The 13964-nt window shown below is 43.6% G+C and overlaps 1 protein-coding gene across 4 annotated transcripts in view; it reads right to left on the reverse strand.

Moving 5' to 3' along the window:
- ERCC6 (ERCC excision repair 6, chromatin remodeling factor) overlaps nt 1–13964 on the reverse strand; it is a 241077-nt gene that overhangs the window by 124275 nt on the left and 102838 nt on the right. For all 4 annotated transcript variants that reach the window (XR_006390375.1, XM_044297289.1, XM_044297290.1 and 1 more), the window contains 2 exons: nt 12650–12820; nt 3998–4174 (listed from right to left, as the gene is read on the reverse strand). Coding sequence is in view for 3 of the 4 variants with exons in the window: in XM_044297289.1 (XP_044153224.1) it covers nt 3998–4174; nt 12650–12820 (348 nt within the window). In the remaining variant the exon portion in view is untranslated. The remainder of the gene's footprint in view (nt 1–3997; nt 4175–12649; nt 12821–13964) is intronic.

The following is a 13964-nucleotide window of genomic DNA, read 5'->3' on the forward strand; positions in this document are numbered from 1 at the left end:
ATTCTACCTCTTAGAAATGAATCACTTTATTTTGTTGGTCTAGCAATTATATTGGATAATAGCAGAAGGACCCGGCTTTGCATGCGTATATTACATTTTATGTTTCCGTGTGTCGTAAAAAAATATTAACAGTTTCCCCTATAACAGTGACCTCAACAGTGCCCGTCCATTTAATAGTGGCCCCTTTCCCCAATGCATGTAGCAGTGTAGTTGTGCCGTCATATGACTGAATATTTAAGGACCTGTGAACTGCTAAAACCTGTGATCAGTTGTTATGGCGACCTGCAAGCTTCTATTGGCTAATAAGGGACATGTGATTGTGTAAATGGCAGTTTGGATTTAAGTGAAAGGCTTGATGGCTTCTATTGGCTAATGCAGGTCATTTTTTGGGAATATCTAAAAACGATAAGTATATTTTTATATATACAAGAGACAAACAGAAGGACCCAGCTTCGCACGAGTATAGTTCATCTATTTCCTTTTATGTTTCCATGTGTCGTAAAAAGATATCAACAGTTTCCCCCATAACCGTAACCTCTACAGTACCCGCCCCTTTTAAAAAGTGACCCCCACAGTGTTCGAGTGAACTCCACAGCGCCCATCTGTTTAATAGTGGCCTCTGCCCCCCCCCCATGCATGTAGCAGTGTAGTTGTGACGTCATATGTCATATGACTGAATATTTAAGAACCTGCAAACTGCTAAAACATGTGATCCGCAGATATGGCAAGCTGGAGTAGGACCTGCGAGCTTCTATTGGCTAATAAGGGAGATGTGACCGTGTAAATGGCAGTTCGGATTTAAGTGAAAGACTTGCTGGCTTGTATTGGCTAATGCAGGTGATTTTTGGGGAATCTCAGGAACGGTACATCCTAGAGAGCTGATACCCGATCTAAAACCTTCCCGGACACCTGATGTACTTGTGTGCTAAATGTGGTGAAGGACGGTCCAGTCATTTGGTCGCGCATAAAGAACGTCCAGACAGACAAACTCAAATGTTATAACATTTAAGAGACTAGCAGAAGGACCCAGCTTTTCACAAGTATATTTTATCTTTCATTTAATGTTTCTGCGTGTCGTAAAAAGATAACAGTTTTGCCCATAATAGTGACCTCTACAGCACCCGCCTTTTTAACAATGACCTCCACAGTGCCCGCCTCCAATAGTGACCTTTCCATTGCCCGCCCCTGTAACAGTGACTTCCACAATGTCTGCCCCTTTAATAGAGACCTCCACGGTGCCCACCCCTTTAACAGTGACCTCCAGGGTCTGCCTCTAACAATGACCTCCACAATGCCAGTCCTTTTGATAGTTCTCACCACTTTAACAGTGACCTCCACAGTGCCTGCCTCTAATAGTGACCTTTACATTGCCCGCCCCTATAACAGAGACCTCCACAGTGCCCGCCCCTTTAACAGTGACCTTCACAGTGCCCACCTCTTTAACAGTGAACTCCACAGCGCCCGTCCGTTCAATAGTGGCCCCTGCCCCCCATGCATATCGCAGTGTAGCTGTGCAATCATACAACTGAATATTTAAGGACTTGCAAACTGCTAAAACCTGTGATCAGTTGTTATGGCAACCTATAGTAGGACCTACGAGCTTCTATTGGCTAATAAGGGACATGTGACCATGTAAATGGCAGTTCGGTTTTAAGTGAAAGGCTTGCTGGCTTCTATTGGGAAATATATCAGGAACGGTACGTCCTAGAGTGCTAAAACCTTCCTGGGCACCTAATGTACCCATGTGCCAAATTTGGTGAAGATCGGTCCAGTCGTTTGGTCGCGCATAAAGACTAGACAGACAAATTCATTTACAAACTCATATACAGGTCCTTCTAAAAAAAATTTGCATATTGTGATAAAGTTCATTATTTTCTGTAATGTACTGATAAACATTAGACTTTCATATATTTTAGATTCATTACACACCAACTGAAGTAGTTCAAGCCTTTTATTGTTTTAATAGTGATGATTTTGGCATACAGCTCATGAAAACCCCAAATTCCTATCTAAAAAAATTAGCATATCATGAAAAGGTTCTCTAAACGAGCTATTAACCTAATCATCTGAATCAACTAATTAACTCTAAACACCTGCAAAAGATTCCTGAGGCTTTTAAAAACTCCCAGCCTGGCTCATTACCCAAAACCGCAATCATGGGTAAGACTGCCGACCTGACTGCTGTCCAGAAGGCCATCATTGACACCCTCAAGCAAGAGGGTAAGACACAGAAAGAAATTTCTGAACGAATAGGCTGTTCCCAGAATGCTGTATCAAGGCACCTCAGTGGGAAGTCTGTGGGAAGGAAAAAGTGTGGCAGAAAACGCTGCACAACGAGAAGAGGTGACCGGACCCTGAGGAAGATTGTGGAGAAGGACCGATTCCAGACCTTGGGGGACCTGCGGAAGCAGTGGACTGAGTCTGGAGTAGAAACATCCAGAGCCACCGTGTACAGGCGTGTGCAGGAAATGGGCTACAGGTGCCGCATTCCCCAGGTCAAGCCACTTTTGAACCAGAAACAGCAGCAGAAGCGCCTGACCTGGGCTACAGAGAAGCAGCACTGGACCGGATAAAAGCAAATTTTGCAAGTCTTCGGTAAACAAAGTGCCAGAGTCTGGCGGAAGACTGGGGAAAGGGAACTGCCAAAATGCCTGAAGTCCAGTGTCAAGTACCCACAGTCAGTGATGGTCTGGGGTGCCATGTCAGCTGCTGGTGTTGGTCCACTGTGTTTTATCAAGGGCAGGGTCAATGCTATCAGGAGATTTTGGAGCACTTCATGCTTCCATCTGCTGAAAAGCTTTATGGAGATGAAGATTTCATTTTTCAGCACGACCTGGCACCTGCTCACAGTGCCAAAACCACTGGTAAATGGTTTACTGACCATGGTATTACTGTGCTCAATTGGCCTGCCAACTCTCCTGACCTGAACCCCATAGAGAATCTGTGGAATATTGGGAAGAGAAAGTTGAGAGACGCAAGACCCAACACTCTGGATGAGCTTAAGGCCGCTATCGAAGCATCCTGGGCCTCCATAACACCTCAGCAGTGCCACAGGCTGATTGCCTCCATGCCACGCCGCAGTGAAGCAGTCATTTCTGCAAAAGGATTCCCGACCAAGTATTGAGTGCATAACTGAACATAATTATTTGAAGGTTGACTTTTTTTTGTATTAAAAACACTTTTCTTTTATTGGTCGGATGAAATATGCTAATTTTTTGAGATAGGAAATTTGGGTTTTCATGAGCTGTATGCCAAAATCATCAATATTAAAACAATAAAAGGCTTGAACTACTTCAGTTGGTGTGTAATGAATCTAAAATATATGAAAGTCTAATGTTTATCAGTACATTACAGAAAATAATGAACTTTATCACAATATGCTAATTTTCTGAGAAGGACCTGTATGTGTATATATATATATATATATATATATATATATATATATATATATATATATATATATATATATATATATATATATATATAGAAAACAACCGGCGGCACCACCCTCAAAGTAGTAAGTAAAAAATGGGTGCAAAATCCAAGTACGGCAGCAGGTGCTTACCCACTAATAGAGATGAAAAAATTGGACTGCACTCCAAGCGTATCTTCAGAAAAATCTGTTTTATTCACCCATAAATGGCAAAGCGACGTTTCGGCTCCAACTGAGCCTTTCTCAAGGCAAAGAAAGGCTTGAGACAGGCTCAGTTGGAGCCGAAACGTTGCTTTGCCATTTATGGGTGAATAAAACAGATTTTTCTGAAGATATGCTTGGAGTGCAGTCCAATTTTTTCATATATATATATATATATATATATATATATATATATATATATATGAGATATGCAGTAGAATAACTTCACAAGTAGGAAAAAAAAGAGGCAGTAAGATTGTTACACAGATTATTATACATTACAAACTAGAAAAACCTTAGCTAGGTCTTGGAGACAACAATACCACACTGTAGAGTCAGGCCCAGTAAAGTAAAATACCATACCTGAACAACAGAAGCATTTGAATAACCTCCCATGGTGATGGGAACAGAGAACTGCTCCATGAAAACAGGGAGGGTACCCAGTTTTCCAGGGAAGACAAAGTCAAATAGAGACCATAGCTCTCGCAAATTATTTTGCATTGGGGATCCAGACAAAATAATGCGATGAGGAGTACGAAACTGGTAAGAAAAAGAAGAGTCTGTAAGTTATTACTGAACAGAAACAATTTTCATCAATAATTGATAAGACCAACGCTCATGGCCACGGTATATAAAGATTTAGTGAAGAGACATTCATTATTTTACATATTCCTAAATAACCAAATAAGTACCTGGGTTTATTCTCATGTTATTTATTGTGACAGTCATAGAAATGTTTCTTTATAATTTTTTTTAAACATTCCAAAAATGACTAACTAGTTTCTTTGCAGGTCACCATGGTTAACAATGGAAGAACTATGATTTAAAGCATCACCCTCCTTTTAACAGGTCAAGTCTGCCATTTTAACCCAATCAGCCTGACATAATGATCTCCAGCCTTGTGCTCGTCAACATTCTCACCTGAGTTAACAAGACTATTACTGAAATGATCTCAGCAGGTCCTTTAACCACCTCCGGACCGCCTAACGCACGGATGCGTCCGGAAGGTGGTTGATTTACTCCTCCTGGACGCATCCGTGCGTCATCTCGCGATAGCCGAGATTTCCTGTGAACGTGCGCACACAGGCGCGCGCGCTCACAGGAACGGAAGGTATGCGAATGGATCTCCAGCCTGCCAGCGGCGATCGTTCGCTGGAAGGCTGGAGATGTGATTTTTTTTAACCCCTAACAGGTATATTAGACGCTGTTTTGATAACAGCGTCTAACATACCTGCTACCTGGTCCTCTGGTGGTCCCTTTTGTTTGGATCGACCACCAGAGGACACAGACAGCTCAGTAAAGTAGCACCAAACACCACTACACTACACTACACCCCCCCCCCCTGTCACTTATTAACCCTTTATGAACCACTGATCACCCCTGATCACCCCATATAGACTCTCTGATCACCCCCCTGTCATTGATCACCCCCCTGTAAGGCTCCATTCAGAGGTCCGTATGATTTTTACGGATCCACGGATACATGGTTCGGATCTGCAAAACGCATACGGACGTCTCAATGGAGCCTTACAGTGCGGTGATCAATGACAGAGGGGTGATCACCCATATAGACTCCCTGATCACCCCCGTCATTGATCACCCCCTGTAAGGCTCCATTCAGATGTCCGTATGATTTTTACGGATCCACGGATACATGGATCGGATCCGCAAAACGCATACGGAGGTCTGAATGGAGCCTTACAGGGGGGTGATCAATGACTTTCTAACAAAGTCTCATATTCCACTAACGTGTGACAAAAAATTAAAAATTCTAGGAACTCGCCATGCCCCTCACGGAATACCTTGGGGTGTCTTCTTTCCAAAATGGGGTCACTTGTGGCGTAGTTATACTGCCTTGGCAATTTAGGAGCCCATATGTGTGCGAAGTAGTTTGAAATCAAAATCTGTAAAAAATGGCCGTTGAAATCCTAAAGGTGCACTTTGGAATGTGTGCCCCTTTGCCCACCTAGGCTGCAGAAAAGTGTCACAAATGTGGTATCGCCGTACTCAGAAGAAGTTGGGCAATGTGTTTTGGGGTGTCATTTTACATATACCCATGCTGGGTGAGATAAATATCTTGGTCAAATGCCAACTTTGTATAAAAAAATGGGAAATGTTGTCTTTTGCCGAGATATTTCTCTCACCCAGCATGGGTATATGTAAAATGACACCCCAAAACACATTCCCCAACTTCTCCTGAGTACGGCGATACCAGATGTGTGACACTTTTTTGCAGCCTAGGTGGGCAAAGGGGCACACATTCCAAAGAGCACCTTTCGGATTTCACCGCTCATTTTTTACAGATTTTGATTGCAAACTTCTTCTCACGCATATGGGCCCCTAGAATGCCAGGGCAGTATAACTACCCCACAAGTGACCCCATTTTGGAAAGAAGTCACCCCAAGGTATTTTGTGATGGGCATAGTGAGTTCATGGAAGTTTTTATTTTTTGTCACAACTTAGTGGAATATGAGACTTTGTAAGAAAAAATAAAAAAAATAAAATCATAATTTTCCGCTAACTTGTGACAAAAAATAAAAAGTTCTATGAACTCACTATGCCCATCAGTGAATACCTTAGGGTGTCTACTTTCTGAAATGGGGTCATTTGTGGGGTGTTTGTATTGTCTGGCCATTGTAGAACCTCAGGAAACATGAATAGGTGCTCAGAAAGTCAGAGCTGCTTCAAAAAGCGGAAATTCACATTTTTGAACCATAGTTTGTAAACGCTATAACTTTTACCCAAACCATTTTTTTTTTACCCAAACATTTTTTTTTTTTTTTTATCAAAGACATGTAGAACAATAAATTTAGCTAAAAATTAATATATGGATGTCATTTTTTATGCAAAATTTTACAACTGAAAGTGAAAAATGTCAAATATAAAAAAATTGCCATTATAAAAACTTAAGCAGCAACTTTTCCAATATTTATGTAATTCTCAAAACTTTTGTCCACGACTGTAGAAAAGGGAGTATACGTTAAACGAAACAGTCCAAATAAGTGCCTATCTTTATGGCAGGGGTGGATTGAGTCAGTGCAACTAACTTCTCAGGCATTAGTTCAAGATTGTATACGGGGACAAATGTCCTTCTCAGGCCTCATGCACATGACCGTGACGGTTTTTGTGGTCTGCAAAAAACGGAAGGTGCCCATGTTGCCTTCTGCAATTTGCGGACCGGCGCCGGCAATAGAAATGTCTATTCTTGTCTGCAAAGCGCGGACAAGAATAGGACATGTTATATTTTTTTTTGCGGGGCCGCGGAACAGAGCCACGGATGCGGACAGCACACCGCATCTTTTACGGCCCTATTGAAATGAATGGGTCTGCATCAGAGCCACCAAAACCGCAGCTCGGATGCGGACCCAAACAACGGTCGTATGCATGAGGCCTTACACTCCCTCTCCAGGGGAATCACATAGTTACTGTGTAATGGGTGAACAGCTGAGATATTATAGATAGGCATAACTTGGTGCCCAAACATATGAATACCCTTAAAGGGAGTCTTTCACACAGATTCACCCTATTAACCGTGTTATGTCCACGGCATCCCCTCTATTAAAACGGTGCTTATCGTTTGTTCCTTGCTAGCATCGTTGTGGAGAAAAACATCCGCATGCAAATGAGTCTGTGAAGATGCCCTGGGGTGGCGTTACAACGGCCGGTGTTCAGGACCCTGGGTAATTTTCATACGAAGGTACTCCCCCCTCCGCCGCGCACGCCCTTAGTCTCTGTTCTAACCTCCCTCCTTCTGTCCGTAATCCCGCGCATGCGCCGATGAACGCGATATTGGCGCGTGCGCATTGAATGAGCACTTTCGGGCCGGGGCATCGCAGTTTAGCGCGCGCATGCGCCGGCCCAGGCCTAAGTTACGTTGTAGCCACGCGGAGTCGCATCACAGCGCTGCGCTGAAGGCGTAGAAGAGTCGGGTCTGACGCAGGCTTTATTACCTCTCAAGTGTCAGAGAATTGATTGTGTTAGTATAGTAAATATAAGTGCAATGTATGTTTCCCCTACTTGTGTTTGTCAAAAACATAGGCAAAAAATAAACTGATAGAGACTCCAGCCATACTAAATAACATGCTGCTAAGTGTCTCCCTTACTTTTGTCGCTCAAAGAGAGCCACATGTTTGCCACCTTTGTGTGTCAAAGACAGAGCCACTTGTCCGCCACCTTTGTGTGTCAAAGACATAGATGCAGTATAAAGAGATATAGACTCCCGTCGGAATAAATAACCAGTGACATTTTTAATGGAGTACAGCAGTACAACAATGTGCATCATTGGTGGCTGTCTGACACACAAAGGTGGCGGACAAGTGGCTCTGTCTTTGACACACAAAAGTAGGGGAGACACACTTAGCAGTATGTTATTTAGCATGGCTAGAGTCTATCAGTTTATTTTTTGCCTATGTTTTTGACAAACACAAGTAGGGGAAACATACACTCACCTAAAGAATTATTAGGAACACCATACTAATACGGTGTTGGACCCCCTTTTGCCTTCAGAACTGCCTTACTTCTACGTGGCATTGATTCAACAAGGTGCTGATAGCATTCTTTAGAAATGTTGGCCCATATTGATAGGATAGCATCTTGCAGTTGATGGAGATATGAGGGATGCACATCCAGGGCACGAAGCTCCCGTTCCACCACATCCCAAAGATGCTCTATTGGGTTAAGATCTAGTGACTGTGGGGGTCATTTTAGTACAGTGAACTCATTGTCATGTTCAAGAAACCATTTTTCCAGTCTTCAACAGTCCAATTTCGGTGAGCTTGTGCAAATTGTAGCCTCTTTTTCCTATTTGTAGTGGAGATGAGTGGTACCCGGTGGGGTCTTCTGCTGTTGTAGCCCATCCGCCTGTCACAATGGAGAGTGGGGGAATCCCCCCATCGCGCAATGTCCTGCTACCGGGCTGCAATGCACGGGAAATGGAGCTGGTCACCTCCTAAAACTTCCCTCAACCGGCCCTAGTCTCCTAGCCGTATGAGCCCCCTTCAAAGGTAAGGGAACTCATACCCACGTGCCTGGAAGTCTAAGTATCCCTGCATTGCCCTACAGCTGATGACAGGGCAGAGAACACCTGTTATCCAGGACACAGATAACAGGCGTCTCCAGAGGCCCAGTAGCTGGCAGGATGCAAAACTATAAACAGTACGGCAGGTAAATAGCACAACACAACAAACGCCATCAACTCTTACCTGCCGCAGCCGAAGAAGGAAGGACGGCACCAATGACAACCCGGACCTCCCTGCAGCTACGAGAAGCATGGAGGTTCCAGGCTGGGGAGCACACAGTCTTGCATATTGCTTAAACCCCTCCAGTGAAACATACACACACCAAAAGTGACACGTCAAGCAGCCATGCTGGTAACAACATCACAAATACCAAACATAGCACACCACACTAGACATACCACAAAACAATAGAGGAAGGGTACAGGAAACGGACACAAATAATAAACAATGACAACTAAGGGTGGCTCACACAGCGTGACACATTCAGCCAGAGAGCAGAGCTCCAACACAGACTGACAAGCAAACTCAACTGACTTCAGGCTCCACCACCCCAACATATAAGGAGGCCTGAGGTCACACCCACTCAGACACACCCAGTGGACACACACTAGGAAGGAAGTTAACCCTTCCAGCACAACAGGAAAGGGAAAACATCAACTTAAAGGAGAAGTGCACACAATACAAACAACACCCTGTGCACACCAATAAAAGGCACACCTATAGGAGAGGTTGCCAGGTGCAACCGCATGCCTACCGCAGCAAGCTGCCTATCACCGCTCAGGCAGCACTGCTGCCACATATCCAATGTTGCCAGCGGCAACCACAGGTGAGGCAACATACTATAGCCCTCACCAGTGATTGACAACAACACCTAGACCGCAGGCAACTGCATGCGGCCACAAGAGTCACGACCAATGACCAAGGGTCGTGACACCGCCTCAAGGTTGTGTGTGTTTTCACAAATGCTTTGCTGCATCCCTCGGTTGTAACGAGTGGTTATTTCAGTCAACGTCGCTCTTCTATCAGCTTGAATCAGTCGGCCCATTCTCCTCTGACCTCTAGCATCAACAAGGCATTTTCGCCCACAGGACTGCCGCATACTGAATGTTTTTCCCTTTTCACACCATTCTTTGTAAACCCTAGAAATGGTTGTGCATGAAAATCCCAGTAACTGAGCAGATTGTGAAATACTCAGACCGGCCCATCTGGCACCAACAACCATGCCATGCTCAAAATTGTATAAATCACCTTTCTTTCCCATTCTGACATTCAGTTCGGAGTTCAGGAGAAAGTCTTGACCAGGATCACAACCCTACATGCATTGAAGCAACTGCCATGTGATTGGTAGACTAGATAATCGCATTAATGAGAAATAGAACAGGTGTTCCTAATAATTCTTTAGGTGAGTGTACATTGCACTTATATTTATTATACTATACTAACACAATCAATCCTCTATGACACTTAAGGAGAGGTAATAAAGCCTGCGTCAGACCCGACTCTTCTACGCCTTCAGCGCAGCGCTGTGATGCGACTCCGCACGGCTACAACGTAACTTAGGCCTGGGCAGGCACATGTGCACGCTAAACTGCGATGCCCCGGCCCGACAGTGCTCATTCAATGCGCATGCGCCGATATCGCATTCATTGGTGCATGCACGGGATTACGGACGGGAGGAGGGAGGTTAAAACAAAGACTAAGGCCGAATGCACACGGCCGTGAGCAGTCCGTGGAACCACGGGCTGGATTCCTGCTGAGAGCAGGAGCGCACGGCATCATTGGTTGCTATGACGCTGTGCGCTCCCTGCTGCCGCCGCAATACAGTAATACACTAGTATCTTCTATACCAGTGTATTACTGTACTGTGGCGGCAGCAGGGAGCATGCAGCGTCATAGCAACCAATGACGCCGTGCGCTCCTGCTCTCAGCAGGAATCCAGCCCGTGGTTCCACGGACTGCTCACAGCTGTGAAAAACGGCCATGTGCATTCGGCCTAAGGGCAGGCAGACGCGGCGGAGGGGGGAGTGCCTTCGTATCAAAATCACCCACCTTCACAGACTAATTTGCATGCGGATTAAAAGTGTTTTTCTCCACAACTATGCTAGCAAGGAACAAACGATAAGCACCATTTTAAATAGGGGGGATGCCGTGGACATAACACTGTTATTAGGTTAATAGGGTGAATCTGCGTGACATACTCCCTTTAAATCTACAGATATTGAGGTCTCTCTGCTCAAGTTGGGATTGTGGGGGGGGGGGGGGTGTTATAGTGTTATTGAATACAATACTTCAATCATTTCAATGCTGTATTCTTCATATAAACCTTGATTTCCCATAATTGCCTTAGGTGTCGGCGTACATCAATATCGTTGTATATAAAAAATACGAACTGCGTTCTGATGTTCAATAAAAAATAAACTGATAAAAAAAAAAGAGAAGCTGTGACAGTTAGAGAGTTGCAGCTGAGAGGTCATGTCTCCTAAGCTGTGATAAAGAGAGAGCTGCAGCAGAAAAGACATACACCCTAAGCTGGCAGGTTGAAAAAAAAAAATATATATATATATACACACACACATATATATATATATATATATATATATATATATATATATATATAAATATATATATATATATATATATATATATATATAGCAGAGGAATTGGAGCAATGAGGAGATATCTGGACCCATGTGAGGCACAGGGCAGGTTCTAGCTTTGCTAGAACGAGATTGTCATGTACTATATGTCTTATTTTCAATTTTTATATTAATCGTGAGATTACCCCTTTAACCTGTTAGTGACTACCCATAAGTGACCTTACAGCAGTTGAGAACAAGCTTTTTTTTAAAGCTGTCCAGGTTCAGCCTGGCACGGGCATCCACTCTAACAGCCAGGGATGGGTAGTTGTGACCATGAGAAAAAAAAAAAAGAATTACCATTAGGGCCAAAACAGGCTGGTCACTATGAGGTTAAAAGGGCACTAATATATAAAAACAACTTTGCATAAATCAATAGTAGAAGTGAATTTGTAATATTTTGAGAGGAAAATAGTTGTTTCTCGACTTGTGAGTTACTTTTTTACATCCTGCCTCCTGCAGGGATCATTCGCTCATAATTCAGTTGAGATGACTAGATGGATCATCAGCTCAATGAGGGGTCAGATTACATGCTTCCCATAAAAGTCTATGGAGAGGGGATGGAAGAAAGACAAAGAGGTGCTGGAGGTAGGCAGAGGAACAGACATACAGATAAGCTACCGCTAGCTCAAGTATGTTTTATATTGCTCCTCAGTGCAGGATTATAGAAATACTACTCTGTACTGCTGTACAACCCCCTCTAGCTCATAGGAGCTAACCGTTTTACACACTCAATAGTAAAGCTGCATGCAATGGGTTAATAAGCCACCCTCCGTTGTGGTTGTAAGCAGCCATTACATAGATTTGGAGAGCTATATAACCCCAAAAAAAAAAAAAGCCATCAACTACAATAATAAGAAAAAAAAAAAATGCAATTTTTTTTACCTATTTAGATTATAAAAAATTAAATATAAAGGCACACAAAAGGGTGGATATTCACTTCAGTGCAATATCAAATGAATGAAAGGGTTTGTCAAAGGTAAACTAAAACCTTGTCAGAGGCAGTAAATGTACTAAATCAAATACTCGTAAGTGCGCAAAATAAATTAATAAATACCACTGTTCTTCCCTGCCGCTTCCTGCCAAACAATGTTTTTTTTTTTGTTGTGCAACAGTGATGTCCCATACACACTATATCATTGCTGCAGCCAATCAATGGCCGCATATTGATAGGGTTTATATGAGCCGTCACAGCTGCAGCCAGAAAGATACAGTTAGCACTGCGATACCAGAGTGGAATGCTGGAAGCACCAGGGAAGAAATGTGTAGATTACTCTCTTTCAGTACATTTACTGCTGCTGTAGTTTTAAATTTAGCTTGGACAACTCCTTTAAACTCATAAAAGTGTTTTGTGTACTTACATGCTTGCATGCCAATGTGATAACTGCATTGGGATTACGAATCTTGTGCCCCTCATCCAAGATAATATAGTGCCAGTGATACTTCAGAAGTTCTTCTTGCATCAAGCGTACATTGGAATAAGAGGTGATAAGAATACCACTACTATTACCTATTTCCCCAATTAATCTAACCTGCAATACAGAAAAGGATAACTGTCAATTTTGACCTGCCAATCACAGCTTCCTCAATGTAAAAGCCGGTGAGGGGGCTACAGGTGGGTACAGATGTAGGTGAATGATTGGTGTTCTCCTGGACAACATCAACCACGTTTACAGACAGGCATTGGTGCGATTGATTGATGTATGGAATGCAGAAAGGTTGTGTGCTGTGGCCTGGGCCTGCTGGGACATGTACTGCATCAGTGAAGCAGAGAACAAGTGTAGTCCCTGGAAACCGCTGCAAGTGAGATAAATATTGCATTGATCATCACTTGCAGCAGTTCTATCTCACAATAGTCCGAAAGACTGTATTCAGATGAGGAGGCATAAAATCATCATTGCCTTCGATACAAATATGGCTAGCGAAGGAGAATAGGATCCCGCATTCCTTGAGTCCTCAACCTCCTCATCATCCCCCTCATCTGATAATCCTCATGGATCCCACCCCCTGAGGATTATCAGATTCAAATTCCATAGTTTGTGGGGCAACTCAAGAATCCAGGGTGCACTGCAGGCTTCACAGAAATTGAAGAATTGAGAAATCTTTCTCTGAGGATTTGCCCACATTCATTTATACGCCCAGCAATGTATTTTTCCAAATCCCACATCATTCATCTGTTCTACTGGGTGCACCCCAGTAGATGCAGCAGTAATTTTGACAGTTTGGGGGGTTGTGCTACATATGGGCCTGTAAAAATCCATAAATTAGACAGTGTTGGATAAAGGATGGTTTGTACTAAGGTTGTTTCGGGAATCTAATTTTCGATACCCAGTTGATACTTTTGTCCCGGTATCAATACGATACCGGGATTTGCCTTTTATCAATACTAGGCTGTGCTACTACACAGCCCAGTATCAGAGAACATGAGCGCTCGCCTCTCAGCGTGGCCATGTTCCCTCAGCAGCATGGGGAGAAGGAGGCAGTCTCTTCCTCCCCCCCTGTGCTGCTGGTGCCACCAATGAGAGCGCAGAGGAGGTGAGGGCGCACTGCGCCACCAATGATAACTAACATTTAATACATTACAAATACAGAGGCAGAAACACATCGCCGACACCCTGCCTCTAACCCTGCACCCTGCCTTTAACTGCCGCTGATCGCAGCACCTTGTCAGAGGTC

This window comes from Bufo gargarizans, chromosome 6 (assembly GCF_014858855.1).
Source record: "Bufo gargarizans isolate SCDJY-AF-19 chromosome 6, ASM1485885v1, whole genome shotgun sequence".
Taxonomy (NCBI): domain Eukaryota; kingdom Metazoa; phylum Chordata; class Amphibia; order Anura; family Bufonidae; genus Bufo; species Bufo gargarizans.